This window comes from Zosterops lateralis (assembly GCF_965231275.1).
Source record: "Zosterops lateralis genome assembly, chromosome: 28".
NCBI lineage: Eukaryota > Metazoa > Chordata > Aves > Passeriformes > Zosteropidae > Zosterops > Zosterops lateralis.
The window spans coordinates 4,637,099-4,663,733 of NC_139788.1; the positions used below are offsets into that span (position 1 = coordinate 4,637,099).

Below are 26,635 nucleotides of genomic sequence, written 5' to 3' on the forward strand. Positions count from 1 at the left end.
GGGTGAGTAACTTTTAATGAGGGAGTACTAATGATCCCCCCAGGCCTGGGCCGTCACCACTGAGCCACTGCCAAAGCACACGCAGTGCTGAGGCCGGGGGTGGATGGGCCCCAGCGTGTCCCCCGCAGTCCTGGCAGTGATGTCTGCTCCTGCTGTGTGCCCCCTGTGCCCCATATCCCCCTCTGTCTCCCAAAGCATGTTTGGAGCTTAGTGGTGCACCCAGGACAGTGAAAAGAGAAAAAGGGCTCTGAGCAGGATGGCCTTGTCCTTCCATGTGTGCCATGGTGTTTATGCCCCTTCCACAGCCCCCATCCATGAGGGTTAAAGATCTGCAGCAGCAGGAAACTGCCCGGGCCAGGAGGTGGGCTTTCCCATGCCTCAGTTTTCCTCTATGGTCCAGCACAAAGCAGGAGGTGGAGTGCAGCAGGTGGCAGGAGGAGAGTGACTGTCCCCATGGCCCCGGCAAGGACTGAGAGCCCTTGAAAAGCCCATGAAATCACTCCCCAGGTCACCGACTCCAGGCTCAGCAGCCTCCAAGGCAGAGCTCCCGGCTTTCCCAAGAGGAGTGGCTGGAGCAGCAGTGGGACAGGGTGTCCTGGAGCTGCCACCACCCCCAGCTGCACTCAGGTGTCACCCGGGGCACAAAAACACAAAGCAAAGGGAGCGGCTGTGCTCCCTGCCAGGCCCAAATTAGTGGCACTGAGATGGGTCATCCCCTGCCACGGCTGTCAAGGCACAAGTCACGCCAAGAAAAACTCCACATGGTGTCACCTTGAAGCCACCGAGCCTGGGGACACACAGGTCATGCTACCGGGGGACAGGGATGTCCCCAGCCAGTGACATCCCTGGGGAGATTCAAGGGGGACCACATCAGTGCTGGGCCCACATTGTTGCTGTGTCCCTGTCCCCAGAGCCTGGCCGTGCTGTGTCCCCCAACTCCCTGGGCAGCATTTTGCAGCAGCCAGGGGAGGTGACAGGTGCCATTCCCCAGCTCTGTGTCACCCGCAGTAATGACACCCTGCGCTCCCTTTCATCTCAGGGCTCCTGGGTGTCCCCTCTCCTGCGACATGGCTCATCATCCTTTCCAGGATGGGATGTGGCCGGGCCTGGTGGTGACACAGGCTGAGGCCCCAGAGAGTGACAGCACAGTGACACCCCCTCATGCCATGCAGTAGGTGCTCACAATGTCCCTCACACCAAATCCAACCTTGCTGTGGCCAGCACGGGGAAAACACCTCTTTGGACAACTGCAGCCAGCCCAGCAGCGGGGGGCACTGCCCCAGGGACACGGGTGACCACCAGCAGTGGTGGCACCTCTGGGATGGGCTGTGTGGGAGTGAGCGGGGCTGGACAGGGAACTCCAGTGACTGGGAGGTGTCCAGGAGCCGTGTTTGCCCAGGGAGGATTTGGACACGGCCATCGAGACGGACTCCACCTCCTAAACCCACAGTGGGCACGTGGACAGGGGCATGTGCGTGGGGACAGTGACGGGAGCGTGGGGACCAGCAGCAGCTGGGCATGGGACAGTGGTGACTCCGGTGCATGGGGGCGCCTGGAACGTGCCCGGGGACACTCTGTGTCTGCGTGGGGACAGCTCCGGGCCTGCGTGGGGCAGGCGCACACGGCCGTGCACGGCACGGGCAGCGCCCGCACGGTGACAGCTGCTGCGGGGACAGCCCGGGACACGGCTGACGTGAGCGGCGGCGCTGCCAGGGCGCTGCCGTGGGAGCGGGACCGGGGTGCCCCCACCCGTGACGTCGGTGGCTCCGGGAGCAGGGCTTGGTCCCTGCTGCTTGCTCAGGGAGTTGGCACACGCCCTGCTTAATGCCGAGTGGGACGGGGCCGGTCCCACGCGGGTCACGGAGTCCCCGAGGTGTGTTCAGCTCCGGGCTGAAGGGACTTTCACCCACTGCCCCACTCCCGCGGCTCTCCCGGCTCCTTTGCCCCGCTTCCCCCGCTGACCGGCCCACCACGGGCACCAGGAGCTGCCAAAGGTCCCCAGCGCCCCGAGGGGCTCAGCTCAGCTGGGGGGGGGTTCCCTCCGTGCCCCGCTCCTTCCCCTCCCCCGGCCGGGGGTGTCCCCGCTCCTCCCCACGCGCGTTCCGGCCCCACCCGGGCCGAGCTCCCCGGGGACGGGGCGGTGACCGTCGGGCAGCCCCGGGATGCTGCCGAGCCCAGATCCGTGGGGCAGCCGGGGTCACGGCGTCCCGAGCCGCCTTCCCCCTGCCCAGCCCCTGTCCCTCCCCCGTGTCTCCGGAGGGGCTGTGCCACCCCCGTGCCACCCCCGGGAGGCAGGATCCGCCCGCGTTTCACCCCAAGACGATGATTGTTCCTTAATTGCCAACACAACAAACGAATAAAGCCCGGGCTGGCCCTGGCTGAGCTGGAAGGAAACGGCCCGGGTGCCATTCCCAGCGCCGGGTTCGCTGCCCGCGGCTCTCTGGGATAATCGTTCGGTGATGGATGTTAACGAGCGGCTCAGCCAGTCCGGCCGGGGCGCGGCAGCTCTTCGCAGTGGGCCGAGGTTTTCTCCGGAGCCAGCAGCACCCCTGTCCCCTCTGTCCCCTCTGTCCCCTCTGTCCCTTTGGGCCCGGGCAGCGCCAGAGTCCATCCCAGCTCATCCCAGACGGATCTGCAGCGCCTTGTCCGTGCGATCTCCACGTCCGGATCCTGCCCCGGCGCCCTGGGATGGATCCCAGGGGGTCCCGCAGGCCCCCCGGCCATGGGGTGGGTGCTCAGCCCCCGATCAGCCTTTCCTCCTGCTGAATCCCCCTGAACAGATCGATGGATCCTGATCCCTAAAGCCATCTGGCCCCTCTCAGCCTCTTGGGAAACCCTTCCTGATCCAGCTTTTTTTGTCGGGAACATCAAAGCGGTTTTGCAATGAGAGGCAGCTGCCTGATTTTTAGATAAAGTTCCGTGGAAAATCACTTTCCAGCAGGGCTCCCCTTGTCCTGTGCCTCACAGGGAGTACCCAGGAGCAGCTTTTAGCCCAGATGGAGAAGCCTGGTGGAGTCACACGGTGACACGGGTGGGAGCCAGGGAGAGAAACACCACAGCAGGAGGAGCATCCCACAGGGGACTCCAGCCCCTCTGCTGTCAGGGAATGGGGCGGATTTCAGAGGGATCAGAGCTTGGAACATCCCTTTCCTTCTTGTCCCTCCAACCTCAGCTGTGGCTGCTCCTGAGCACCCCAATTCCCCCAGCTCCTCCTTCTGCAGCCAGCTCCAGCTTCCAGCAGCAAACACTTGGGATGAGGCAGAGGCCTTGGCTTCCCAGACAGACTTTGCATCTTGGAACAGCTCTGCAGTGCCTTCCCTGAGGTGGAAAGTCCCAAGGTGGATGTTCGGGAGTTTTCAGGGGACTTCTTGCAATAAACCCCTGATGGGGTGTAAAAATACATCAGCACTGGCTCATCTCCCAGTGAGGCCCATGGCTTATAAGGATGGATCCCAGCCCCAAGCAGGAACCGGGGAAATGGGAGTGGCCACTGCAGGTGTGGAGCTGGAGCTGTTCTGTCCATCCCCGGGGCACCAGCTCAGCAGGGAGGGCCCTGCTGGAAATGTCTGCAGGGTGAAACGCTGCGGAGAAATGAGCACTGCAAAGGGAGGGAATTGTTGGGATGAAAGGAAGCGGGTGGCCAGAGGCCGGGGACACGTCTGGCCCCAGGAGGAGGCGGTGGCTCAGCTGAGAGCTGGGCCACGCACTGGGACTGAGGGGCTGGGGCTGAGCTCCTGGAGCTCCATCAGCCCAGGGCGTGACCCTGTGTCTCCTGGGTGCCAGAGCTGGCACATGGGGGCCCTGGGACTCTGCAAGGACTGAGGCCTGGGGGAGCTGGGGGTGTTGGGATGGGGACACTGAGCTGTGCAGTGACAGGCCATGGGATGTCTATGCGGTGTCAGACCGTGAGGCATCACTCCAGGGAGAATCAATGGGGCGCCAGCCTGTAGAGCCTGGATGGGCATGAATGGAACATCAGATCACAGGGGATGTGTGGGGCACCGGGGTATAAACGGGGCATCGCTGGGGCACCAGCGGCCATCCGTGGGGTGTCAGTGGGACATCAAAGGGCACCCACAGCGTATCAAAGGGCATCATGGGGCACCAGCAGGACGTCCAAGGGCACTGTGTGGCATGAGTGTGACTCAGCGGGACACCAGGACAGCCCTGGGGTATGGCGGGCCCCCCCGGGGCTGTCACTGTCACCCGTGTCCCCCGGGCGCGCGCCGGCCCCGCCAATCACGGCCGGGATTCCCGCGCGCCACGGGGGCGGGGCTATGCCCACACCGCACCGCCCACCGCCCCGCCCCTTCTCCCTCATCGCCGCTTCCATTGGCCACGGTCCAGCCGCGCTCCTCCCTCTGGGCCCGGGCTCGGGCCGGGATTGGCGGGGGCCCGGGCCAATGGGGCGCGGCGCGGGGCTATATAAGGCGCGGCGGGGCGCGGGCGGGCGCAGCGCTCGGCGGAGCCGGTGGCGGGCGGGGGGCGGCCGGGGCCGGATCTGTGCGAGTCCCTGCGGGCACCGACCGCGCTCCCGCCGCGCCCCGCGCAGCCGCCCCTCGCCGGCGCCACTCGGGGGGGATCACTTTTGGGTTTTTTTTTTTTTTGCTTTCCCCCCTATTTTTAAATTTTCCTCCCGCTCCCCGTCTGCGCCCGGCACTTCCGGCTGGTTTCCGGGCAGTTTCCGGGCGAGCGGCTCCTCGGGCGGCGGGGGCGATGCTGGAGGAGGCGGCGGCGGCGGGGCCCGCTCCGGGCGGCGCGGAGCAGCGCGGGAGCCGCTTCAGCGTCCTGACGTGGGAGCAGGTGCAGCGCCTGGACCAGATCCTGGGGGAGGCCGTGCCCATCCACGGCCGCGGCAACTTCCCCACGCTGTCGGTGCGGCCGCGCACCATCGTGCAGGTGAGCCCTGGGCCGTGAGGGCCCCGCTGGACTCTGCCCCGCTCCCGGGGGGGTCAGGGAGAAAATAAAAGTGCTGAGGCGGCGATAAGCGGCCCGGCGGGCCCCGAGCCAGCCCGGCCGGGCACCCTCGGCCTCCCCCGCCTGCCCCGGGAGCAGCGGCCGGTGCGGGCCCGGGGGGCGCGGGGCCTGGAGCGGCTCGGGCTGGGAGCGACCCTAAAGAATCCCCTTGTCCGGCCCTGGCTCTGCACAGGACACCCCCAGCGATCCCGGTGGGTGTCTCAGAGCGTTGTCCAAACGCTGCCGAACTCCTGGCGGGTTTGGAATTCGGGAAAAGCAGCTGGTTCCAGCCCCCTGCGATGGGCAGGGACACCCTCCACTAGAGCAGGCTGCTCCGAGTCCTGTCCGGCCTGGCCCGGCCGCTCCAGGGGGAGTTAAAAGTTTCAGGAGGGTGGTCCCCCTCACCCCGGGGGTGTTGTGTGCCCGGCTGGGGTCCCAAAGCTGGAGGGACCCTCCTGGAGAGCTCAGCCCATCCCTGCAGCTGCTGCAGCTTGTGCCATAGATCCTGCTCGGCTTCCTCCCCTTTTGCGTGTTTACTCCTCTCTTTGAGTTAATTTGTTGCCCTAAAAAGCGGTGAGATGTGTGTGGCCGGGGCAAAAGTGGCTTTTTTTGGAGCTGCTTCCACGAAATGGCTTCGTGCTGGTGGACATGTTGGGCTCGTGTTGGAGGAGGCAGAGTTATTAATTCAAAGGCCGGATCAAATGTCCGTGTCCTTTGGTTTCTGGGCACCCCTGGCTGAATCCTCCAGAGCCTGCTCGAGACTTCAGCTTGTTCACGAGCTCCTCTTAGCTTAACCATCAAGTAATAACTGTGATTAATATTAAACTAACAATGTAGCTCGAATGAGCTGATGCATATTCATATTTGGGAGGCGACTTCATTCCTCAGTAATGACTCATCAAATGTAAAATCGGGCATGCTGGCTTCTAATTAAAAAGCCTATTCACGGGGCTAAGACCCAACTGGCTTTCACAATAACCGGGATTTTGGAGCCTTAGCTGCTTGAGAAATAAGTTAGAGTTAAGCCTGGGAGATGGAAAGGTGACATTTGAAAGGCTGGTTTGTAATTCCTCGAGTTCCTGCCGCAGCTGTCGGGGCAGAAGTGCTGGATTTTGGCTGAATGACAGATGAGAGCTGCAAGGCAGCACGGTGCCCTGGGCTGGGGCAGCACTATGGCCCTGAGCAGCATCAAATATTGCTGCAGTTATATTCCAAATATTCCTGCCCGGCCCCGCGGAGCTGCGGCCAGCCCGTGTCGGGGCTGCCCAAAAGGATGCAGCCAGCAGCAGCTTCAAACAGGGCATAACTGAGGGCTGTAATTGTGCCCTGGGCTGGCAGACCCTGTGTTTAGGGCTGACTAAGCTGGAACAAGTAACCCAAAAGGCAGTTATTTATCCTGTTGTTGTTGTTGTGGGAGGTGGGAAGCGGCAGGTCAGGACGCAGCAGGATTTGCTCCTGCCTGGCTTGTCACAGTCAATTATCCCAACCACATGGAAGGTGAGCTGCTGTTTTGGGAAGCAGGTCAGCAGCTGCCTAACCCTGCAAATATCCAACCCTCTGGGGGAAAATGCAGCCCTGAACCCACTGCCTGCAGGCAGCAGGGACGGGCTCCAGGTGAGGGTTGGCGGGTGGAAGCTCCCAGGGAATGGCAAAGTGCTCTCTGCTCCCTGGTGCTCTGCAGGTTGGAGATTTTTGGGATGATTTGGGACCACACTGACTTGAGCCAATTGGGTTTTATCCCTGTTTTCTGAATATATCTCACACAGACAGACGTGGGGAACAGGAGTAAGCTTGGAGCTGATGGGTCTGGAATGCAGCAGGTCCTGAGCCGTGCCCAGAAAGGAGCTAAGCAGATGTTCTCTGGGGTTAGGAAATTAATCTGGAACGAGATCTTCTCCAAGCACTGGGCCTAGCTCTGTCCTAACACTTAGTGACCTATATCTGTCTGCCCAAGCCTGGGAGCACAGAGCTCTGTGACTCCACGAGCTGTGCTGGAGCCGTGCCCCGGTGAGTGACTCCAGCTGGCAGCAGGCACAGCCCAGGAGCTCCCTGGGGTCGCCTGGGTGAGGTTTGTTCACTTTGGGGGAATAACCCTGGGTGCCTTCTAGGAGCAGATTCATTTTTTCAAACTGTCTGCCTTGGAAAAAACAGCTTCTTGTGCTGGCTGTGCTGGTGGGGAGCTGAGGCTGGCAGAGTGAATAGTTCCCTGGTTAACTGTTGCCTGCCATGTGACTGTCACCACTGGCCTGGCCAGGAGCCCGGCTGCAGGGGTGGCTCATGGCAGGGACAGAGGGGAAGCACCACCAGGGGAAGCTGCCTCGTGAGCCTTGACAACCTCCCAGGTGTGAGAGCATCAGTGGGGTTGTTCTGGGATGTTTTTGTGGAGGCAGCAGAACTTGCTGGTGGCCCTTGGAGCGGTCACTGAGGGTCTGGGATGTGATGAGGGATTTGTGCTGCAGTCCCTGGCCTTTTGTGTGTTCTTCCTTCCTAACAAAACCCACAAAGGGCAGTTTTACTGCTGCTGAGACCAGAACTGCAACTCTTCTGATCTGTCCCAGAACTGCTCAGACCCACCAAGGGGGTTTGGCCCTTGTGATACAGCTTTGGATCGAAATTCACTTTTTGGGCAGCCAAAATGCAGAGTTTGTGGGGCCTCTCAAACCAAGGCAGGCTCACAGGGCTGAAGGGCCCAGTCAGACTGGCTCTTGGTGATCCAGTTTGTCCATTTGTGTCCCAAGCTTTGGCTCTTTCAAGCCATGACCTTGCTCTAGGCTGGCTGGTTGGGACTCCCAGGAAAATGGGAAATGGCTGGAGGGGAGCACAAAGGCAGGATGAGAGATGGGAAGAGCTTCTGCTGGAAGGTGCAAACCTAATCTCCCTGGGATCTTTGAGCTGAGTTATAAGCTGGTGTCCAGATAGTTTATTTTATGGTCTTGGGGGTTATTTTAGCCTCCTGCTTGTTAAGTAATTGGGCAGGTGATTCAGCTTCCCTGTAAATGAACAAAGCTTTGGAGGGGCTGCTGGGTGTGCCAGGAGTGAGCAGGCAGCATTAAAATCACCGGAGTAACACCCGTAAGATGAAAGCTGCCTCTTGTGCTTGATAGCACGCCAAGCTCAGCACGAAGCTCTGACACACTGGAAATTGTTAGGATACACTTACTAGTTGGGACATGAACTTGCATACGCCTGGCTGGGGCTTTTGAGCTGCTCTGGCATCTTGATTTGCCTTTAATGAATCTTGACAGGCCGAAGGGATGGCTAAAAGGAGTGAGCCACCCTGATTAAATCCACAGGGACTGCTGCAGACTGTGCTGTCACCTCCTGTTTGGGGTCAGTTTGGGGTCGGCTGGTCTTGGCTTGGTCACTGCGGCTGGGAGGGGATGAAGAGGGCAGAAACCACCCCAAAAAATGCGGTCTGGAAGCCTCTCCAGGTCAGCGTGGGGAAGGCAGGGAGAGCAGACACTGCACTGGTGGCAGAACAGCTGATCCCGTGCAGCCAGATCTCTAATGCCAGGGAATAAGTAAAGGAGAGCCACCCCCAGCTGCTGGCAGGACTTGGGATCCTTTCCAAAGTGACCTATTTCCAGTGGATTAGCTTTTTATTTTACTGTCTTGCACTGGAGTGACCCATATAAGCACTGGGAGTGAATCCCGCCATCCCCAGGCTGCTCCAAGAATTCCTTCTGGCCTCTCACTGACTCTGTCTCTGTCTCAGGTTGTCCGTAGCCGCCTGGAGAAGAAAGGTATCCCAGTGCACAACGTCAGGCTGAATGGCTCAGCAGCCAGCCACGTCCTGCACCAGGACAGCGGCCTGGGCTACAAGGACCTGGACCTCATCTTCGGGGTGGACCTGAAGACTGAAGACGTTTTCCAGCTGGTCAAAGACGTGGTCATGGACTGCCTGCTGGACTTCCTCCCCGAGGGTGTCAACAAGGACAAGATCACGCCCATGACCCTGAAGGAGGCCTATGTGCAGAAGCTGGTGAAGGTGTGCAACGAGACCGACCGCTGGAGCCTCATCTCGCTCTCCAACAACAGCGGCAAGAACGTGGAGCTCAAGTTCGTGGACTCTCTGCGGCGCCAGTTTGAGTTCAGCGTGGACTCCTTCCAGATCATCCTGGACTCGCTGCTGCTCTTCGGGGAGTGCTCCGAGACCCCCATGGCCGAGAGCTTCCACCCCACGGTGACCGGGGAGAGCATGTACGGGGACTTTGAGGAGGCCATGGAGCACCTGCGCAGCCGCGTCATCGCCACCAGGAACCCCGAGGAGATCCGGGGCGGGGGCCTCCTCAAGTACTGCAACCTCCTGGTCAGGGGCTTCAAGCCCAAGTCCGAGGTGGACATGAAGGCGCTACAGAGGTACATGTGCTCCAGGTTTTTCATAGACTTCTCTGACATCGGCGAGCAGCTGAGGAAGCTGGAGTGTTACCTCCAGAGCCACTTTGTGGGCATGGAGAGCAACAGATATGACTATTTGATGACCCTGCACAGGGTGGTCAATGAGAGCACGGTCTGCCTCATGGGACACGAGAGGAGGCAGACCCTGAACCTCATTGCCATGCTGGCCGTGAGGGTCCTGGCTGAGCAGAACATCATCCCCACCGTCACAAACGTTACCTGCTACTACCAGCCAGCCCCTTATGTCAGTGAAATAAACTTCAACTACTACGTGACCCACGTGCAGCCCTTCCTGCCTTGCAATCAGTCTTACCCCACGTGGCTTCCCTGTAACTGAGCCAGGACAAACTCCAGGGTCTGTCCTCCAAGGTATTTCCTTGCCTTGGGGGGGGTTGGGAGGGTGGGGAGGGGGAACAGAATAAAACCTACCAACCTTCCTAGAACTTCAACGAAAGGAAACTTCCTGGACTCTTGCTTGAGCGTCTCGTTCCGGGGATTGTTGGGACGAGGCTTGTCTGCTGTACACTGTGATGGGAAGTGCAGTGTTATGGGAATGACTCCTGATGGAATTGTGGAGGCAATGGGGTGGGTGGGGGTGTGTGAGGGGAGACTGTAGAATTACGCTAAGGTAGAGCTGCACTGCCCTGAAATGGATCTGAATTGTGGTTTGTTTTTGTTTTTTTTTTTTTAGTGCAGGAGGTGTTATGGGTGTGCAAACTTGTGGTTTCTGCCGAGAGAAGCCAGAGTGGCTAATTCCTTTGAAGGACCAAAGAATCCTGTTTAAGTGCCTGTAACAATACAAACACAACTGTACTGTAAACCTTTATTATTTTTTGCGGGGGCTGACGGCCCAGATCTTGAGTGGGGATTGTCTGAAGAGGAAAATGTTTCTGTCGTGGGTGGGGAGGGTCGCAAGATCATTTCTTATCCTGGCTGAGGCCAGAGCAGGTTCTGTGTCTGAGGGGTTTGGGCATGGCTTGCTGCCTGTGAAGGACCAGCTGGAGCAACGTGGGGCTGCATAACCCAGGGGGGATTGGAATGGCTACGTGGAAATCCTGAAACTAGGAACACTGGAGAGGGGGGAGTGCATGGTGGGAAATGCTGTGCAGAGCTTGCTGGAAAAAAAGGCAGCAGGGACCTACACATGGATTTCTTCAAGCTCCCAAGTCTGCAGTGCCAAAATATAGTTGAGTTCCTAAATGATGAGGCAGATGATTTGTCCAGGAGCCCGCCCCAGGCTGCCATACCTAATCCTGTATTTTCTAGGGGAATTTGAAATGCTGCTCTTCCGATTTTTTTTTTTTTTTTAACATGCAGTGTGATTTTAATGCACAAAGAGGCCAGCTGGGGCATCAGGGGAAGGTGAGGCTTGTCCTTTGAAGCACAAACCATCCAGGTCACTGGTCAGTCATTTCCAGCTGTTGCTGTGTCCTCCAGGGAGGTGGACAGACCTCTTCCATGCTGGAGGTCATCCCTTGGGCAGGTCCTATCTCCAAAGCAGCCTATTCCCAGCTCTGAGTCCCTGTGTGAGCCACTGATAGCATTTGAAATTCATTCTCTAGCTAGAAATGGAGCCTGGGGAAGGAAGGGGGGGGAAGTGAAGTTAGTTGGCCTTAGGTAAAAAAATGTCTTCTAAACAAACCCTCTCGTGTTTTGGGGGTTTGGCTCTCTCAGTCCCATGTGGCTTTGAAGCTGTTGAGTGTCCGGAGCACAGAAGTTTTTCACGGAGGTGCCTGAATTGCCGTGCCCGCGGGATTCTCAGATTTCCCTGTGCAGGGAGGGAGAGGCGGGCACGCAGCAGGCATTCCTTCCCTAGGGATGCTGCTCCGGGAGCACCGCGGCTTCCTGGTGCTTCCTCCGAGCCTGACGTACTCGAGTGTCTTTACTAACTTGTGTTTTTTGGGTTTTTGTTTTTGTGACAAAACTGTAATAAATAGCCGGGCAGATTGAAATAAAGACTAGATCCTTGGAATGTGTATAGCCAGATTGGTACCTTTTTTGGGGTAGGGGACGGGGAGCAAAGGGTGGGGGGGTGGCTCTTCCATTTGATGTGAACTAACCCAGCTGGAATTGGCCCAGCCGGGGCTGGGGAGTGGCACTGACCCCTGTGCTCGTTGCAGGTTTCAGCTGCCTCCCTGCAGCACAGCTTTGCCTTCAAGGCCCAGTCCCCAAACCCCCCAGAGCCTCACCCCTGTGGTGGGAGCTTGGGATTTCCCAGTGCAAGGTAAAACTGGTTTAAGGGCTGCTTTTGGGAGCCTTAAGTGTGCCACTTCTGTGGCTTCGAGGAAGGTGAGATTTTTTTTCCCTTGCATTTTGGACTGAGCATAGATGCCATGTAGCATGTTTTTTACAGGCTGCTCCTACCCACAGACACACTAAACTGAGATTCCCTCCTCTCCTTTGAGATGTTCAAAAAGATCCCCTACAGCTTGACAGGGCGACCTACCATTGAGATTGCACTTTTGATTTATGGAGTGTGCGTGGGGGGACTCTTGTGAATGGGTTGAACCTGAATTTTTCTAGACCTTGCAGTGATACTGTGCTGCCTCTTGTGAGGGGGCAATTGGAAGATTCCAGTAGCTTGAATGGCACTTGATTTCTTTTTTTTTTTTTTCATTGTTTTGTTTGTTTTAAATGTCTTTTTTTTCCTACACCTGTATCACTTGTCATGCAATGGGCTTGACATAGACTCACTAGATTCTTTAGAATCTGTTACGAATAAATACAGTGTATTCAGATTTGTTGGATTATTTTTTGTTTGCTTGTCCATCTGGGTAGCGTGATGAGGAGATGACCTGACCCTGTTCCCACCAAAAACCAGGCTCAGAACCAAGTGGGGCCCTGGAAAGGGGTGAGCCGAGCTCCTGGATCTGCCCAGGTGCTCCCTCAGTCCAGGGCAGCTCTGCAGCTGTTATCAGGTCACTGCTGCAGCTGGGGGAGGTTTGTTTTGGACACTGTTCTCTGGTGTTGTGCATTGTCCCTCTCCCTGGTGCTCCTCGTGTTGCTGGAGGGGGAGGGTGGCTGGAGGTGCCCGTGGTGGGGGTGGCACTGGGACACCCTCTCTGCTGCTTTTCCAGGGCTTCATTCCCTGCTGCTGTGAGCAGCAGGAGGTGCCTGAAGCAGCTGAGGTTCGGTTCTGGTGTGTGGCTGCCCCACCTGCAGAGTGTTCCCCCTGCAGAAGGAGAGGCTGTGGTGGGTTTATCTCCCAGAGAAGCTGTGTCCAGGCCAGATTCCCGTGGGATGCCTGGCAGCCGAGTGCAGCTCCTCCAGCCCTGGCTGCCCTCCAGCCCAAGATGAAGTTTCACTTCCCCCTGTCAAGCTCCAGGCAGTTCTGGTTCCACTGCAACAATGGAGCTGACCATGTGCCAGTCCCTCTTTGGGACAAGCTCGCTGGCTCCAAATCTTTACAGTCCTGGGCCAAAGCTTCCCTCTGACAACAGGGCTGGGATGCTTTTGCTGGGCTGGCAATGTCAGGGTCCCTGTCCCCCTTGAGCAGGCTCTGCCTTTTGCAGGGCTCATTTCTCTCCAGCCCTGCTGGCTTTGGAGCTGTTTCCCTCTTCCTGGCACAAAGTCAGCACGAGCTCCTGCCTTTTCCAAGTGTGTCTCATGTATGGAAGCAGCTCTGAAGTACCTGAGTCCCTCAGCTGTCTTCTGTGTGGGTGGCTGGTCCTGCTGTTGATGAGTGGTGAATAAGCTGCCTCTGGATTTGTGACCCTGAGCAGAGCAACAAAAGCCCTGACAGAGTTGGCTGGGCATTGTTGGAGTGGATCAGGCCATACAAAGGGATGTTGGTGGAAAGTACTCGTTGTGATCAGAAAGGAGCTATCAATGTTTACAGCCGAGATTCCGATCCCTCTTTTGTTAATTGTCAAATAAAAAAAAAACAACCCTATATATTTTCTCACAGCCTGTAGTCTGTCATTATTTTCCTCTGTGAGCAGAGGGGCTGATGGAGAAGTCAGCCTGTGCCTGAGGCTCTGGTGGGTGAAATTCAGACTCTGGTGCTGCTGCAATGCTTCCCTCAGCCCTGGCTCTGAGGACAGGCGTGTGTGGGGTGGCTGTTCCTTTATAGCAGCTGTCTATAAATACAGTCCCTATATTTAGCCCCGTGCTCTGGGCAGTGTCCAGCTCCGTGAGTGGTGCTGGGAGAGGGTGAGACAGTGCTGCATGTGCCCACAGCACCTCTGCACAGGGCTGCTGCCTGCCTCAAATGCATCCAAAACACTCAGAGGCATCCGAACCTGCAGAGGCATCCAGAAGCCCTCAGCCTTGCAGCAGCAGGATCTCTCCTGGGGCTGCCTCTGCGGCTTTTACAGCTGCAGCTTTTTCTCCTGGCAGGACACCTGGCCCTGGTCCAGGCTCACTGAAACGGCAGGAATTTGTCTTGACTCCAGCATGCAAGAAGCATCTTGCTCCAGCCCTACAGCTTCCAGCCGTCCCTAATCTGCTGGCCCGGTGCCGAGGGTGGCACCAGCTCTGTGCAGGCGGCTTGCTAGACCCAGCATGGCATTTAAATTTTATTTTAATCTCTCTATTGAGCTTTTTTTTTCCTTGCGACGTGCCAGTGTTTCTCCCTGGCTGCCCTTCTCCTCCTCCTCCTGCTGGTCCCCGGGAGCAGTGGGGCAGCGCGGGTGTGAAGGCGGCTCCTGGAGCTGCTGCAGCAGCAGAGAACAGCCTGTCTGTGTGTGGCTGCTCTTGCCATTTATAGCCGCGTTCGGGGCTGCAGCGCCCGGCTCCTTGTGCTCCGGCACCGCTGCCAAGCACGGCACAAACGCTCCATTGATTGTCCCTGCCCCGAGGGCTCCTCGCTCCCGGGATGGGACTGAGCTGCCCAGGGATGGCACAGCCCCTTCCCTGCCTGCCCCGAGCCCCGGGGAAGGCTGAGGGTGAGAAATGTGTGGGGACTCAGCTCTGGCATTGACCCTCCAGCCTTATCTCCCGGCCCTGCTGTCGGGCCTGGCTCAGGCTTTTCTGTTCCAAACAGGGTTTGTGCTCCTGTTGGAGTTGTGGAATACCCTGGCTTGGAAGGGAACCACGCAGATCATCAAGGACGGCCCCAAGTGTGCTTCTGAGAGTTGTCCAAACTCTTCCTGAGCTCTGGCAGACTCGGAGCCATGACCACTTCCCTGGGGCTGTTCCAGTGCCCAACCACCCTCTGGGTGTAGAACCTTTGAAAAGCTGCTTCTTTTTTTTTCTATTTATTTTTTTTTTCCTCTGTACATGGGGTATTTGCTCTGTTCAGCTCCAAATACAGGTTGCCACAGACTTTTTGGCTAACAGCTCCCTGATTTCCCTGACAACCACCTTCTCTCACCTCTGACTTCTTGGATCCAGCCTGGAATGAGCAGCTCAGGCATTCCCACCCCTCCTGAGCCATCGCAAGAGGAGATGAGCTCCTGCAGAGCCTCTTGCCTGCTCCGCAGCATTCCAGCTTCCCCCTACCCCCCAACGTGCCGGGTGCCTGCTCATCCCTGTTCCTTTTCCTGGGAGGAATGAGCCGAGTGAGCCGCACGTGGCCGAGGTGCTGCTGGCCCGGGAGTCGCTGCTGGTTTTGCTGCTCCCTCACCTGGGTGGAGCCCCCGAGCCCGGACACACATTCCAGCCTGTAGAAACACCACGGCTCTGACAAATTTGATTGAAATCCTCCGCTGGCATCCCGAGGTGTTCGGAGGAATGATTGACAGCCACGGCAGAGGCGTTTCCTGAGGAAAGGAGGAAAAGAAATCAATTTGCCCTGTCACCGCAGCCTCGGGGTGTTGCACAACGGAGCCGCGAGAGGGGCCAAGGACGGGCTGTCCTTGCCCTGCTGTACCCCGGCCCTGCCAGGGGGATGGTGACATTCCCGGAGGGAGCAGGGCCGGGGGCGGCCCGGTGGCTCCGGAGCCGGGGAGCGGCTGGAGCGGCGCCCGGGGAGGCGCAGGGCGGTGTGAGATGTGTTATCTCTCTCGGTGCAGGTGAGAACTCGCATTTTCTCTGCCAGCTCAGGGCTCCCATCCCCGGTGCCAGCAGCTCGGTTCCCCCTCCCCCGGGGCTGGCGGAGGGGGCCGGGATGGGGCCGCAGCCTCCACGGCTCGGGGTGGTTGATCCTTGCCCTCTACACCACCACGGTGTGTTTGCTCTCCTTATCTTGCCACTATCAAAGCCCGGGCTCGCCGGGAGCAGTGTCACCCTGCCTTCAAAGGGGAAGCCAGCGCTCCCCGGGCTGTTTGCCTGGCCTATATTTTTGCCTTGTAATCCAAGGAGGGGTTGGAGGTACGGACACCCTTCCAGCCCTCCTCCCTTCCCCCCCAGCCGGCGTGGCTGGAACAGCTGATTACCTGAAGCATCCCTTCTACTAATGTGCAATTACAGGTGGCTTGGGCTGAAATCCCGGCTAAAGCCGCGTGTCCGTGCCGTGAGTCACCTAACCACCGCTCCCTGCTGGATCCTGTGCATTCCTCCAAGACTGGACACAATGGTTAACGTGCCACTCACCAGCCACCCTTCCCGAATGTCACCAGTGTAACGAGTCCAGCCAGTTTCTGCCCTGCTCCTCCTTCCCCACGGCCCTGGATGGTGCTGGCAGCTCCCATGGCCAGGCCGAGCACCCCGGGGTGACCCCCCTGCCCAGAGGGGTTTTCCAGCTGGACTCGGGAGGAATCAGTTCCTCAGAAGATGCTGGTGGGGGTGTTTCAGCTGAGATCAGAGACTAAAAACCCCTAAACTGTGGCTGGTGGGGAGGCAGGACAGGCACAGCCCTTCCCTGCGGGGACAGAGGGAGGGATGGCAGAGCCGGGTTTGCTCCCAGCACAGGCAGCTCTGGGGCTGGGGAATGTGCCCTTCCAGAGGAGAAGGAGCCTTTGAAGCCAAGCCGGTCACTCGGTGCTGCTGTTCCTGCTCGTGCGGTGAGTAAGAGCATCCTCAGCACGGCCCCACGTCACGGCTGAGCTCAGCCCGGGAGGGGCCGGGCCCTCCGCCCCACTAATGCCCCGGGAATTGGAGATGGTCGGCATTGCTAATGGCGCTAATTGCCCGGTGCTCATTGAGCTGATGATTTGTTTTATCCAGGCAGGCTGAGTTACCCCATCGGCCCCGAGGCCATCCCGGGGTGTAGAGAGCCAGGAGAGAAACGGGGATGGCACGGACACAAACTGGGGATGGAGGGACAGCAGCCCCGGGGGGAGGACTGGGGGCTCTTGGAGCATGAGAAGGTCAGCAAGGCCTGGAAATGTGCGTTTGAAGCCCAGAAATCCTGGGCTCATCCCACAGCCCAGAGGAGGCCACAGAGATGCTCCAAGGGCTGGAGCCCCTCTGGACAAGGGCCTGGAGTGCCAGAACAAGGGGAAATGGCTTCAAACTGACAGAGGGCAGGGTTAGGTTGGAAATGTGGGATTAATTCTTTCCTGTGAAGGTCCCTTGGCAGCTCCAGCAGCTCCCCACAGCCCCGGGTAAGTGCAAACCCACCGGCAGCTGGGAAGAGCCAGCCCCTGCCGCCAGGCCAGGTGAATGGCAGCTGCTGGTGGGTTTTAGGGGAGGCTGCTCAGGGGTTTGGCTGCCAGGGCTGTGTCTGTGGGCAGGCAGGGAGCTGCTCTGCTCCCCAGCTCGGCTGCTCCTCACTCACTCTCACGTGGGTGGGAGGAAGGCTCATCCCGCAGCTGGCGCTCCCTGAACCTTGGAAAGCCGGGATTACCGGCATTAGCCCGTAATTGAGGATATCCCCCCTCTCATTAGCCCCGCTGGTGGCTCTTCCCTCCTTCCTGCTCGGGCCGGGGGTCCCTCTGCTCCCCCACGCCCAGCACCTCTCCAAAGGCTCCAAAGGACCCAAAACCTCCGGGGTGACCCCGGGGCTGCTCCCAGCTCAGGCCACCGAGAGCAGCGGGATCAGAAGCGTTGGGATGGTTTTCTCCCCTCTGTGTTCTCAGGGAGGAGCTGCCTGTGTTTGGCTCCCGCCTGCTGCGGGTGAAGCTCCATTTCCTGCACCGGGTTCTCTCCTCAGTGGAGCTGCCGGCAGGAGCCTGTGGTCACTGCCGAGCCTGGCCCTGCCCCTGGCCCTGCCCCGGCTCCATCACCGCCCTGAGGAGGAAGAGGAGGAGTGATTTATTTAAAAACTATGGATATTAATCTAATACCAATATCCAACTATGAAGGACAAAGACTTTCTAACAGTTTAAAGTTAGAAAGTGCATGTTTATTACGACGCCGGGCAACGTGCGGGATCGCTCCCAAAGACACACCTCAATCCACAGATGGTCACAGGGGCTTTTATGTACAGGAGTATTGAATACCCCAAACACAAATGCATATTCATAGCTCTGGTACATCCCATTCCCCGCTCTGTATGGTAATTAGCCCAAAAAGCCATTAAGCATGGGGAGTTTGTTCTTTGAAATGGGTCGGTGGTCTTTTTTATACGGTGGGGTCCTAAAATGATGAAGTCATGGAGTCTATTGATTATTCAGGATGCAAAAGCCTAGTTTGACAGCTTCCCTGATTTATCAGTTCCTTCCATGATTTATCAGTTCCTTCAGTCTGGCTTCTGTCAACAAAAAGGGAAGCCTTAGCTACATTATCTCAGCACTATCTATTTTGAGTAAAGTATTTAATTCTTCTAAATCAATGCTTCAGGAGGAGGAGGAGGAGGCTGAGATGACCGAGGAGCTCGGGCAGCACTGGCACATCCCCTGCCCCAGTGCGGGGACGGGGTGAGGAGGGGCTGCAGCTGCAGCACAGCCCGGGCAGGAGGAGCCTCAGGCTGAGGGGACCCGGCTGGGCAGGGATAGAGGGAGGGGGGACAGCTCTGCCCTGCCCCGGGGCTGGCTCTGGGTCACAGCGGAGCTTGGGGGATGTTTTCTGGTATAAAATGGTGTCAGGAGGTGCCACATGGCAGAGCCTAAATCCAGCAGGAGATTTTGGGCAGGGGAGGGACGTGGAGCCCGACAGAGCTCAGCACATCCCCGGGGCTGGCACAAGCAGCACTCCTGGATCCACAGGGGGTCCCCTCCTCTTCATCCTCCTGGAGCTCGCACCATCCCAGGGGGAATTGCCTCCTCACCCCGCCAGAGGGGCCGCGGGATGCAGCTGCCACCGCCGGGACAGGGCCACCCCCGGAGAGGGGTTTGGGGAACCGGGCAGGGCAGCCCCAGGAGTCCCCACGCCGTGTGTCACACCCAGGGAAGACCTTTTAATTGTCCCCTCACAGGACACGGGCTGGGAGGAGGGGAGGGGGCAGCGGGTGCTCTGTGATGCCCCAGCTGTGCTCGGCCCGAGGGTCAGCGTGTGCCCGTCCCCTGCACAGCGCCTGACACGTGTCCCCGGGCTGATAAGGACAGCCCAGATAAGGACACGGATGTCCCTGTGCTGCGCCCCAGGCACAGGGGTCTAACCCAGCCTTTCCCCATTTCCAGCTGTGCCAGGGCTCGGCTGGGTCCCGCTGTCACAGCCCCTGTGTCCATCCTGTGCTGGCACATCTTGGTGCTCATGGAGGACTTGGATCCTGGCTCACACCATCCCTGTCCCTGCTGCATGGCGGGGTGAGGTCAGCCCCAAAATTCCCCTTCCCACCCCTCTGAGCCCCAGCCCAGCACCCCCTGCACCACCAACAGCCCCAAAGCCAAAGCAGGAATGGGATATTTGCTCGCAGAGATGCTGCTGGAATTTCTCCCAGTGACTCCATGGCTTGGACGGCCCCAGCTGGAGCAGGTAATAAATCCCCCTTGTCATGCCCTGTTCTTCAGGTATTTCAGGATTACATCAACCTCTGCGTGCTGTGCTCTCCCAGGCAGGCTCTGTGTGCAGGGCAGGAGGCTGCAGCTCTTTGGGGTTATTTCTGTTCACGGCTTTGGGGTTATCAGGGCCCAGGAGGAGACAGAGTGACATGAAAATGGCTTTGGGTTAAAATGCAATTACAAGCTGGGGAAATTGGTGGGTTCTTAAAGCACACGAGCCACCGTGGGTGGGAATGTTGTGCTCAGCTTTGCTCAGGATGGGCTTTAGTCAGGTTGGCCCCACCAAGCCCAGTGAGGCTTTTACCTTTTAAATTGACTTTGGGAGCATTTTGCTGCCTGCTTTGAAAAGCCAGGCCAGTAGGAGGAAAACAATGTGGCAGTTTCCCCCTCAGATGGATCCCTGTGTGTCCAGCCTGGGTTGTTTTCACAGGGTCATGGGAGGGTTTGGGTTGGAAGGGACCTTAAAGACCTTTTCATTCAACCCCCTGCCATAGGTAACCTGTGCCAGGGCCTCACCACCCTCACAGGGAGGAATTCCTTCTACAATCTGATCCAAACCTACTCAGTTTAAAGCTATTCCCCCTTCTCCCACTTGTCCTTGTCTTTTGCTGCAAAGCCCTCAGCAGCTCTTCTTGAGTGGAAATACAGCTTCATCTCGGCTGAAATTCTGGCACAAAGTGGGGATTTGGGTTAAAATCCTGGGCTGAAAGCAGAGCAGGTGATGAGAGCTCAGAGGGCTGAGATTCTGGGAGCTCATGGTGCAGCTGAGGTTTAAATTCAGGATGTTTCCAGGCTGGTGAGCAGATCTGTGGCTCAGCCTTTCAGACTTTGACTCCCAGTCTCAGGAAGGGTTTTACAGCTTTCAGGAAGAAGGGAGTGGGGAGAACACATCCCTGTGATCCCCTTTGGAAGGATGAGCGGGGCTCTTTGGGGCTCACCAGGGCACGGAGTGTCCCAGCAGCAAAAGGAAACAGCAGGACCTGATCCAAAACCCTCGTCGGGAATTTTTCCATCTGCTGCACCGGGCTGTAGATCAAACCTCGGGTGACCTGCGGGGCTGACAAAGGGAGAATGGACTTTTGGGGTTTGTTTAATGTCCCTGGGGCTGGGAAAGGACGTTCCCAGCCTGGGTCCTGTCCTCCCTTTGTTCCCGGGTTGGGCACTGTAGCGCGGAGCCCCAGCGGGGGCTGGGCTGCCCCGGCCTTTCAGCCCTTTCCTCTGGCAGCCGCTGGATTTTGGTGCTCGCAGGGAATCTCAAGGGGCTTCAGGAGAGTGAACGTGGCAGGAGGGGCTGAGGATGCCATGCCAGCATCTCCCTGGGGGGACAGGCAGCAGAGGGGAGAGGACCTTCCCCAATAAAAAAAGGATGGAGGAGGATCCAGTCCCGGCTCTCACAGGGCTCCGTGTGTCCTACAGCCCCAGCCGGGAGCTCTGCAATGAGGGTTTCCCCAGCAGGACACGGACCGGCTGCTGTGTGGGATTTGGGCACAGCTCCCCCTCGGAGCGGGTTTATCGGAGCCGCCGCCGCTCTCCCCTGGCGGCGATAGCACAAGGACACTCCAGGCTCCTGGGGACACCTCGGGGACACGCTGCTGCCTTCGCCTATCGCAGGGCAAAGAGCTGAAAACAGGCGGGGGAGATAAACCCGGGGCTCCCCTTGGCATCAGCAAAACTTTCCATGGAAATCGGCGGCACTCGGGGGCAAAGCTTCACCTGGGGACACCGGGAGGGGACACCGGGAGGGGACACAGGGAAGGGACACAGGGAGGGGACACGCCTGGCTCCTCTGGCTGCTCTTTGGTCACCCGAGAGCCCAAGGCTGTGTGGATGGATGGCTGGGATGCTGCTGTTCCCCCGGCAATGGGGTGTGTGGGATGCAGCAGAGGCGCTGTCCCAGGCCCGGCTGTGATGCCCATCCCGGGAATCCGCGGCCCCGCGCGTCCCTCCGGTGCGTGTTTTTCTTGGCAGTCCCCGGGCAGGAATGTTTCCCGCTGCCGAGCAAAAGTGGAGGCAGGAATTGCTGGAATAGCGACAGGCTGAGTAACAGCGCTAACTTTATTCTCCGAAACAAAGGGCAGTGTCCGGGCCGGGCCCGGGGGGCGCCGGGGGGTCCCCGCCCCCAATTCCCGTCCAGGACGGGAATTGGGGGCGGGGACCCCCCGGCGCCCCCCGGGCCCGGCTCCCACCACAACCCCCTCTGCTGCTCCCGCCAGCCAAAAGGGCATTTCCAGAAGCGCGGAGAGGCTGTAAAACAGCACAGAAAGGCTGGGATTTCCCTCCCACTATTTCAAGCAGCTTCCCAGGGCTTTTTCCTCTGCAGGTGTATCCTCTCAGGATTCTGGGGGGCTGGTGTGGACATGACAGAGCCCTGAGCAGGCTGGGCCTGTCCCCTCCCCACTCCCGGGGTGTGCAGTGGGTCCTGACCCCCCTGTGCCCCTGCCCGGGGTGATTTCTCACTGAGGAGGGATCTCCTCAGCAGAGCACAAACCCCCCGGGCCGTGGCGGCACCTCCCGCTCCGAGGAAGGTGCAGAGGGCAGAGATTCACCCCTGGAATGAGCTCTGGGCCGGTTGTTTCCCCGCAATCAGGAGCAGGGTTTGGTCCGAGCAGGATCCGTCCCTGCAGAGCAGCCTTGGTGCCAGGGCCGGCCTTGGCTGCAGGGCCCGGGGCAAGGCAGCGCTTTCCAAAACAAATATTTGTCCAGCGCAACAACACGTGGGAAAGAGCAGGAGGATTCTCTTCCCGGCCCCAGGGGGAGGTTCCCAGGGCGCCGGGCTAGGCCCTGGGGGTTCAGCTGTGCCCTGACCTGTCACCGAGCTGAGCTGCTCAGGTTTGGAACCTCTCTATGCTCCGTGGGTTTGCACAAAACGGGGTTTGATTTGCAGCCCAGAAGGGGAATCGCTCTTGGATGGACTCAGGAAATCTGCCTGGACATGAGGGAGGGGGTGTTGAGGGAGAGACGGGACTGGGCCGTGCCTGGCTCTGCCTTGTGTCTGTGCTAGAGAATCTCAGAGACCCCAAACCAACCCCAAATCCTCCTGTGTGTGAGGCTGAGCAGGGCTGTGCCCTGGCAGCCCCGAGGTGTTGGGATGGGCTGTTTGGATGCTGGATGTCCTTCCTCAATGGTGCCACTGTCCCCCCCACCCCCCGATGACAGTGCTGTGCTTGGGGGATCCCATCCACCATTTCATTTCCCCAGGAGTCACATCCTGAGGCTTTTCCTTGTGTCCCTGCTACCTTAAAGCTCCTTTTTTCAGCACTTTTAAAGTGAGACCATCCTGCCCTGGAAACCCCTCCCGCTGTGCCCCTCAGGGCGGTGACACACACCAGGTGCTGCTCCCAGCTCGGAGTGTTCCCCACCCGCCCAGGTTTTCTCAGAAGTGCTGGAGGACACGGGGAGGGACCACCACTGACCCTCGGGACACCCAACAGCTCCTGAACTCCCCAGCTCCTTCTGCTCCTGCCTTGGCAGAGGGCAAACAGCCTGGAGGGTCAGTGCTAATCGGGAATTAAGGCAAAAAAAGCCCCGGGATGAGGCCTGGCTGCTCCCACCACGGCACCAGTGCCTGGGCTGAGCTCTTCCTCCTCCTCCTCTTCCTCTCCAAGGCGCATCAGTTGTGAGGTCAAAGTGTGGCTGTGGCCGTGATCCCTCTGGGATTTCAATCCCTTTATTGCAGTGCATCCCTCTGCCTCTGCAGGGGGGTCTCAGCTGCCAAAACCTGGGGACCCTGGTGCATCTCTCGGGCCCCCCTGTCCCGGCCAGGGCAGGCCCCCCCGGCTGGGGTCCGTGTCTCAGGGCTGTCCCCGTGGGCGGTGGCGTGTCCCCAGCACGTTGTTCCCCCCGTGCCCGGCCGGGGCTGAGCCAGGGTTTCCCCAGGGCTTCTCCATAACGGGAGCTGCTCCCGGCCCCTCTTCCTCCTGCTCCTCTCCATAAGAGGCGAGACGGGGAGAGCCGAGAGGAGCCCGTGCCTGGCTCTGCTCCCTGGATTCCTTTCCTGCCCGTCACGGACAGATTTAGTCCCCAGCGTCAGCCCGGCCGCGCGTCACCGGCCCGGGCTGGAGGGAGGGCGCGGGGCTGGTGGTGGCACTCAGGGGTGGCACTCGTGGTGCCCGGGAGTCCCCTGGGGGTGACGGGGCTGTGCCCGGGGTTGTTTCCAACCAAACAGGCCGGGAGTCCTGGTGGGAAACATCCCTGGCACTGGGGGACACAGCTGGAGGGGTGCAGAGAGAAAGAGTGTGGTGGTTATTCTTTCCTTTCCTTTCCTTTCCTTCCCTTCCCTTCCCTTCCCTTCCCTTCCCTTCCCTTCCCTTCCCTTCCCTTCCCTTCCCTTCCCTTCCCTTCCCTTCCCTTCCCTTCCCTTCCCTTCCCTTCCCTTCCCTTCCCTTCCCTTCCCTTCCCTTCCCTTCCCTTCCCTTCCCTTCCCTCCCCAGTGCTCAGTGTGATCCTTGCACTGGGGTTGCTCAAACCATCCCATTTTTAGCTCTTCCAAATGGACTTTGCTGGTTGAACAAAACCCACCTGCAAACAACAGAGGCCTGGGAAGACTCGGGGCTTTTTTTGGCCTTGAATCCTCTCCTCCCACAGTGACAGCACTGGGCAAGGTGGGGCTGGGGACACCCACAGGTAGCCGGGGAAGGATGAGCACCACACGATAGAAGTGGGACATGAGGGAACCTGGAGCTGCCTGTCTGTAAGGGAAACCCCCAAACCCCAAATTTGTCAGTTTTGAGGATTATGCTGCTGCTGTTTTTAGGAAATCCTCACCCTGCACCCCAGCACACAGAGCCCAGGGATCTCTGGATCCTCCCGAGGGAAGGGCTGTGAGCAATAACTGGTGCTTTTGGCAATTAATCTCGTTAAACCTCTTAATGAACCGTGTTCAGGTTACAGGGCTCGTCATCTCAGATTGCCGGGGATTAGCAGGAGCAGGGAGTGAAGCAGGCAGGGGAGGGGGTATCCCTGCTGCAGGCTTGGGAGTTGGGCTTAATATCTACCTACTCCATTTGATATATTCGATTTTATGTATTTATTATAAATTACAGATCTCAGGGTTGCAGGGGGAATCTGTCCCAGCATGAGATGGGACAGCGAGCAAAGCAAAACCTCTCAGCAGCACCTTGCCCTTTGCTGTAAACGTCATGGAGCTATTTTGGGGACCATCCCTCACTGCTCTGCCCTTCCCTGGACTTGCCAATCCACAGATTTGGCTGCTGTGGGTGTAGGGAAACCCTGGGGCTGTGAGGAAGGGGCAAGTGCAGGGCCCGGGGTGCTGGGGATCCACTCTGGGCAGGAGCAGGAGGATAATTCCCCTCTGCTGGGGACACAGTCCTGGGGGAGGAGTGGGATCCTGCCCAGGGCAGGGACATGGAGCACCTGTGGGCCTTGGGAAGGAGCAGCTGTGGCACGGGCAGAGGCGTGTGATCGGATTAGGGCAGCCAGGACTGAAAATAGAGACTCTGTGATGGGAGACTCGGGGGTGATCCAGCCAGCCCTGGGGTGGCGGTGACAGGCAGGGATACCTGAACCCTGGGGAGTCCTGGCTGTGCCAGTCCTGGCTGTGCCCAGCTCCAGCCCAGCCTTCCTGGAGGGAGAAAGGCCTTAAGAACCCACGTCCCCAAACCCACCTGAGGCAGCATTAATTACCCCATTTTCCTTAAAGGATTCCTTTAAAAAAGGGCTCAAATGCCCGGACAAATCTGTTCTGAACGCCCAAATGCTTGGATAAGGAGTGTGAGGAGGGGGCTGAGGCTTACCAAGACATTTTCTGCCATTCATCACCCAAAATCAGAGGGTCTGTGGGGGTCACCGGGGTGCAGCCATGCCAGGGAGGGTGGGGACCACAGCTGAGCCTCATCCCAGCTCTGCTGGGCCACGGAGGGCACGGGCAGGACCCCAGGAGAGGTGGCAGATCAGCCTGGAATTGGGGCACCCACCGGCCTCACATGGAGCCCGTGGCACAGCTTTGCACTCTGGCCCAACCCTGCCCAGCTCTGCAGCATCCCCGACCCATCCCTGCCCTCATCCTGCTCCAGACTGGGACACAGCACCATCCCCACCCTGCCATGGTCCCCCAGGGGTCTCCCTGGGATCCCACCCCTCGTGGGGCTCCCGTGGGCAGAGCCAGGCCGGGCAGGAGCAGGGGGAGCACATCCCACAGCAGTGAGCGGGGCAGGAATTAGGCACGTTACCTGGCAGGGCAAAACAACCCGATTGCTGAGGTTTAACGAGATCAGTGACTTAAAGAGCTTTGGTGGGGAAGAGAGAAGTGGACCAAGAGGAGCTTAACACACTAAGACGAGCACAGAGCACCCAGGTGCCATGGCAATGGGCTTCTGGGAGCTCCCCAGGGCCACAGCAGGACCCCTGGGCTCTGGGGCAGGGGCTGATGAGGTGGTGAGGACAAGGTGCCCACCTTCAGGGCAGCATCCCCCACCTGGCAGGCACAGGGGGACAGAAAACAGGGGATTTATGGACATTCCTCAGCACGTCTGAACTGGGGTAAAGCACAAGGCTGCTCGTCCCGGGGGTGAGGGTGGGAAGATGGAAATACCGCGGCTCAGAAGGAGCCAGAAACACGGGCAGGTGTGTTCCCAGCTCCGGGCCACAGCCCCGGCCCCCGCAGACCCCTCCGGACACGACTGCTCTGGTCAAGGAACGGAACCAGATCAAAATCCCAGTGCAGGACTTCAGCCCCCCGCAGAAGGAGCCCGGGCTCAGCTGCTGGGAGGGATAAATCAGAGCAGGAGGGCAATTCCCCGCTCTGGGGCCGCTGGGGCTGCGATCGCCGCCCGAAGGAGGAAAGGCTGGAGCGGGACCGGGCCCGCCGTGCCGGGGCAGCGCCCCCTCGTGGCCGCACCGGGGCGGCTCCGCCTGCGGGACTGTCCCTGGCCCTGTCCCCCGTCCCTGTCCCCTGTCCCTGTTCCCTGTTCCCTGTTCCGTGTCCCTGTTTCCTGTCCTCTGTCCCTGTTCCCTGTCCACTGTCCCTGTCTCCTGTCCTCTGTCCCGGTTCCCTGTCCACTGTCCCTGTCCCCCGTCCCCTGTCCCTGTCTCCTGCCTTTGTTCCCAGCCCCTGTCCCTGTTCCCTGTCCCCGTCCCCTATCCCCTAACCCCAGACCCTGTCCCCTGTTCCCTGTCCCCTAACCCCAGTCCTTGTTTCCTGTCCCCATCCCCTGTTCCTGTCCCCTGTCCCTGTTCCTGCCCCCTGTTCCCTGTTCCCATCCCAATCACCATCTCCCCATCCCTTCACTGCCCTTCATCACTTTTGCACCAACCCTGTCCCCTCTCCATCACTCTTGTACCATCCCTGTCCCTCTTCTGTCACCTTCCCACTGTCCCTGTCACCTCTCCATCTCTCTCCCACTGTCCCTGGCCTCCCCATCACTCTGCACTATCCCTGTTCCCTCCATCACTCCCTCAGCCTCCCTGTCCCCTCTCCATCAGCCTCCCACATTCCCTGCCTTCCCCCCTCTCTCCCATCAACCTCTCAGGGTCCTTTCAGCCCTGGGCAGTTTCTGTCCCTGCCGGGGGTGCCTGTGCCCATCTGCCCCTCACACTCACTCACTCACTCCATCGGGCCC

At 59.1% G+C, this 26,635-nt stretch overlaps 1 protein-coding gene across 1 annotated transcript; it reads left to right on the forward strand.

Moving 5' to 3' along the window:
* The first annotated feature begins 4,155 nt into the window (after window positions 1-4,155).
* On the forward strand, window positions 4,156-12,092 carry TENT5B (terminal nucleotidyltransferase 5B). The gene is made up of 2 exons (XM_083879574.1): window positions 4,156-4,899; window positions 8,672-12,092. The coding sequence occupies exons 1-2, from the start codon at window positions 4,717-4,719 to the stop codon at window positions 9,689-9,691; spliced, it is 1,203 nt and encodes a 400-aa protein (XP_083735700.1). The 5' UTR covers window positions 4,156-4,716; the 3' UTR covers window positions 9,692-12,092.
* The last annotated feature ends 14,543 nt before the right edge of the window (window positions 12,093-26,635 follow it).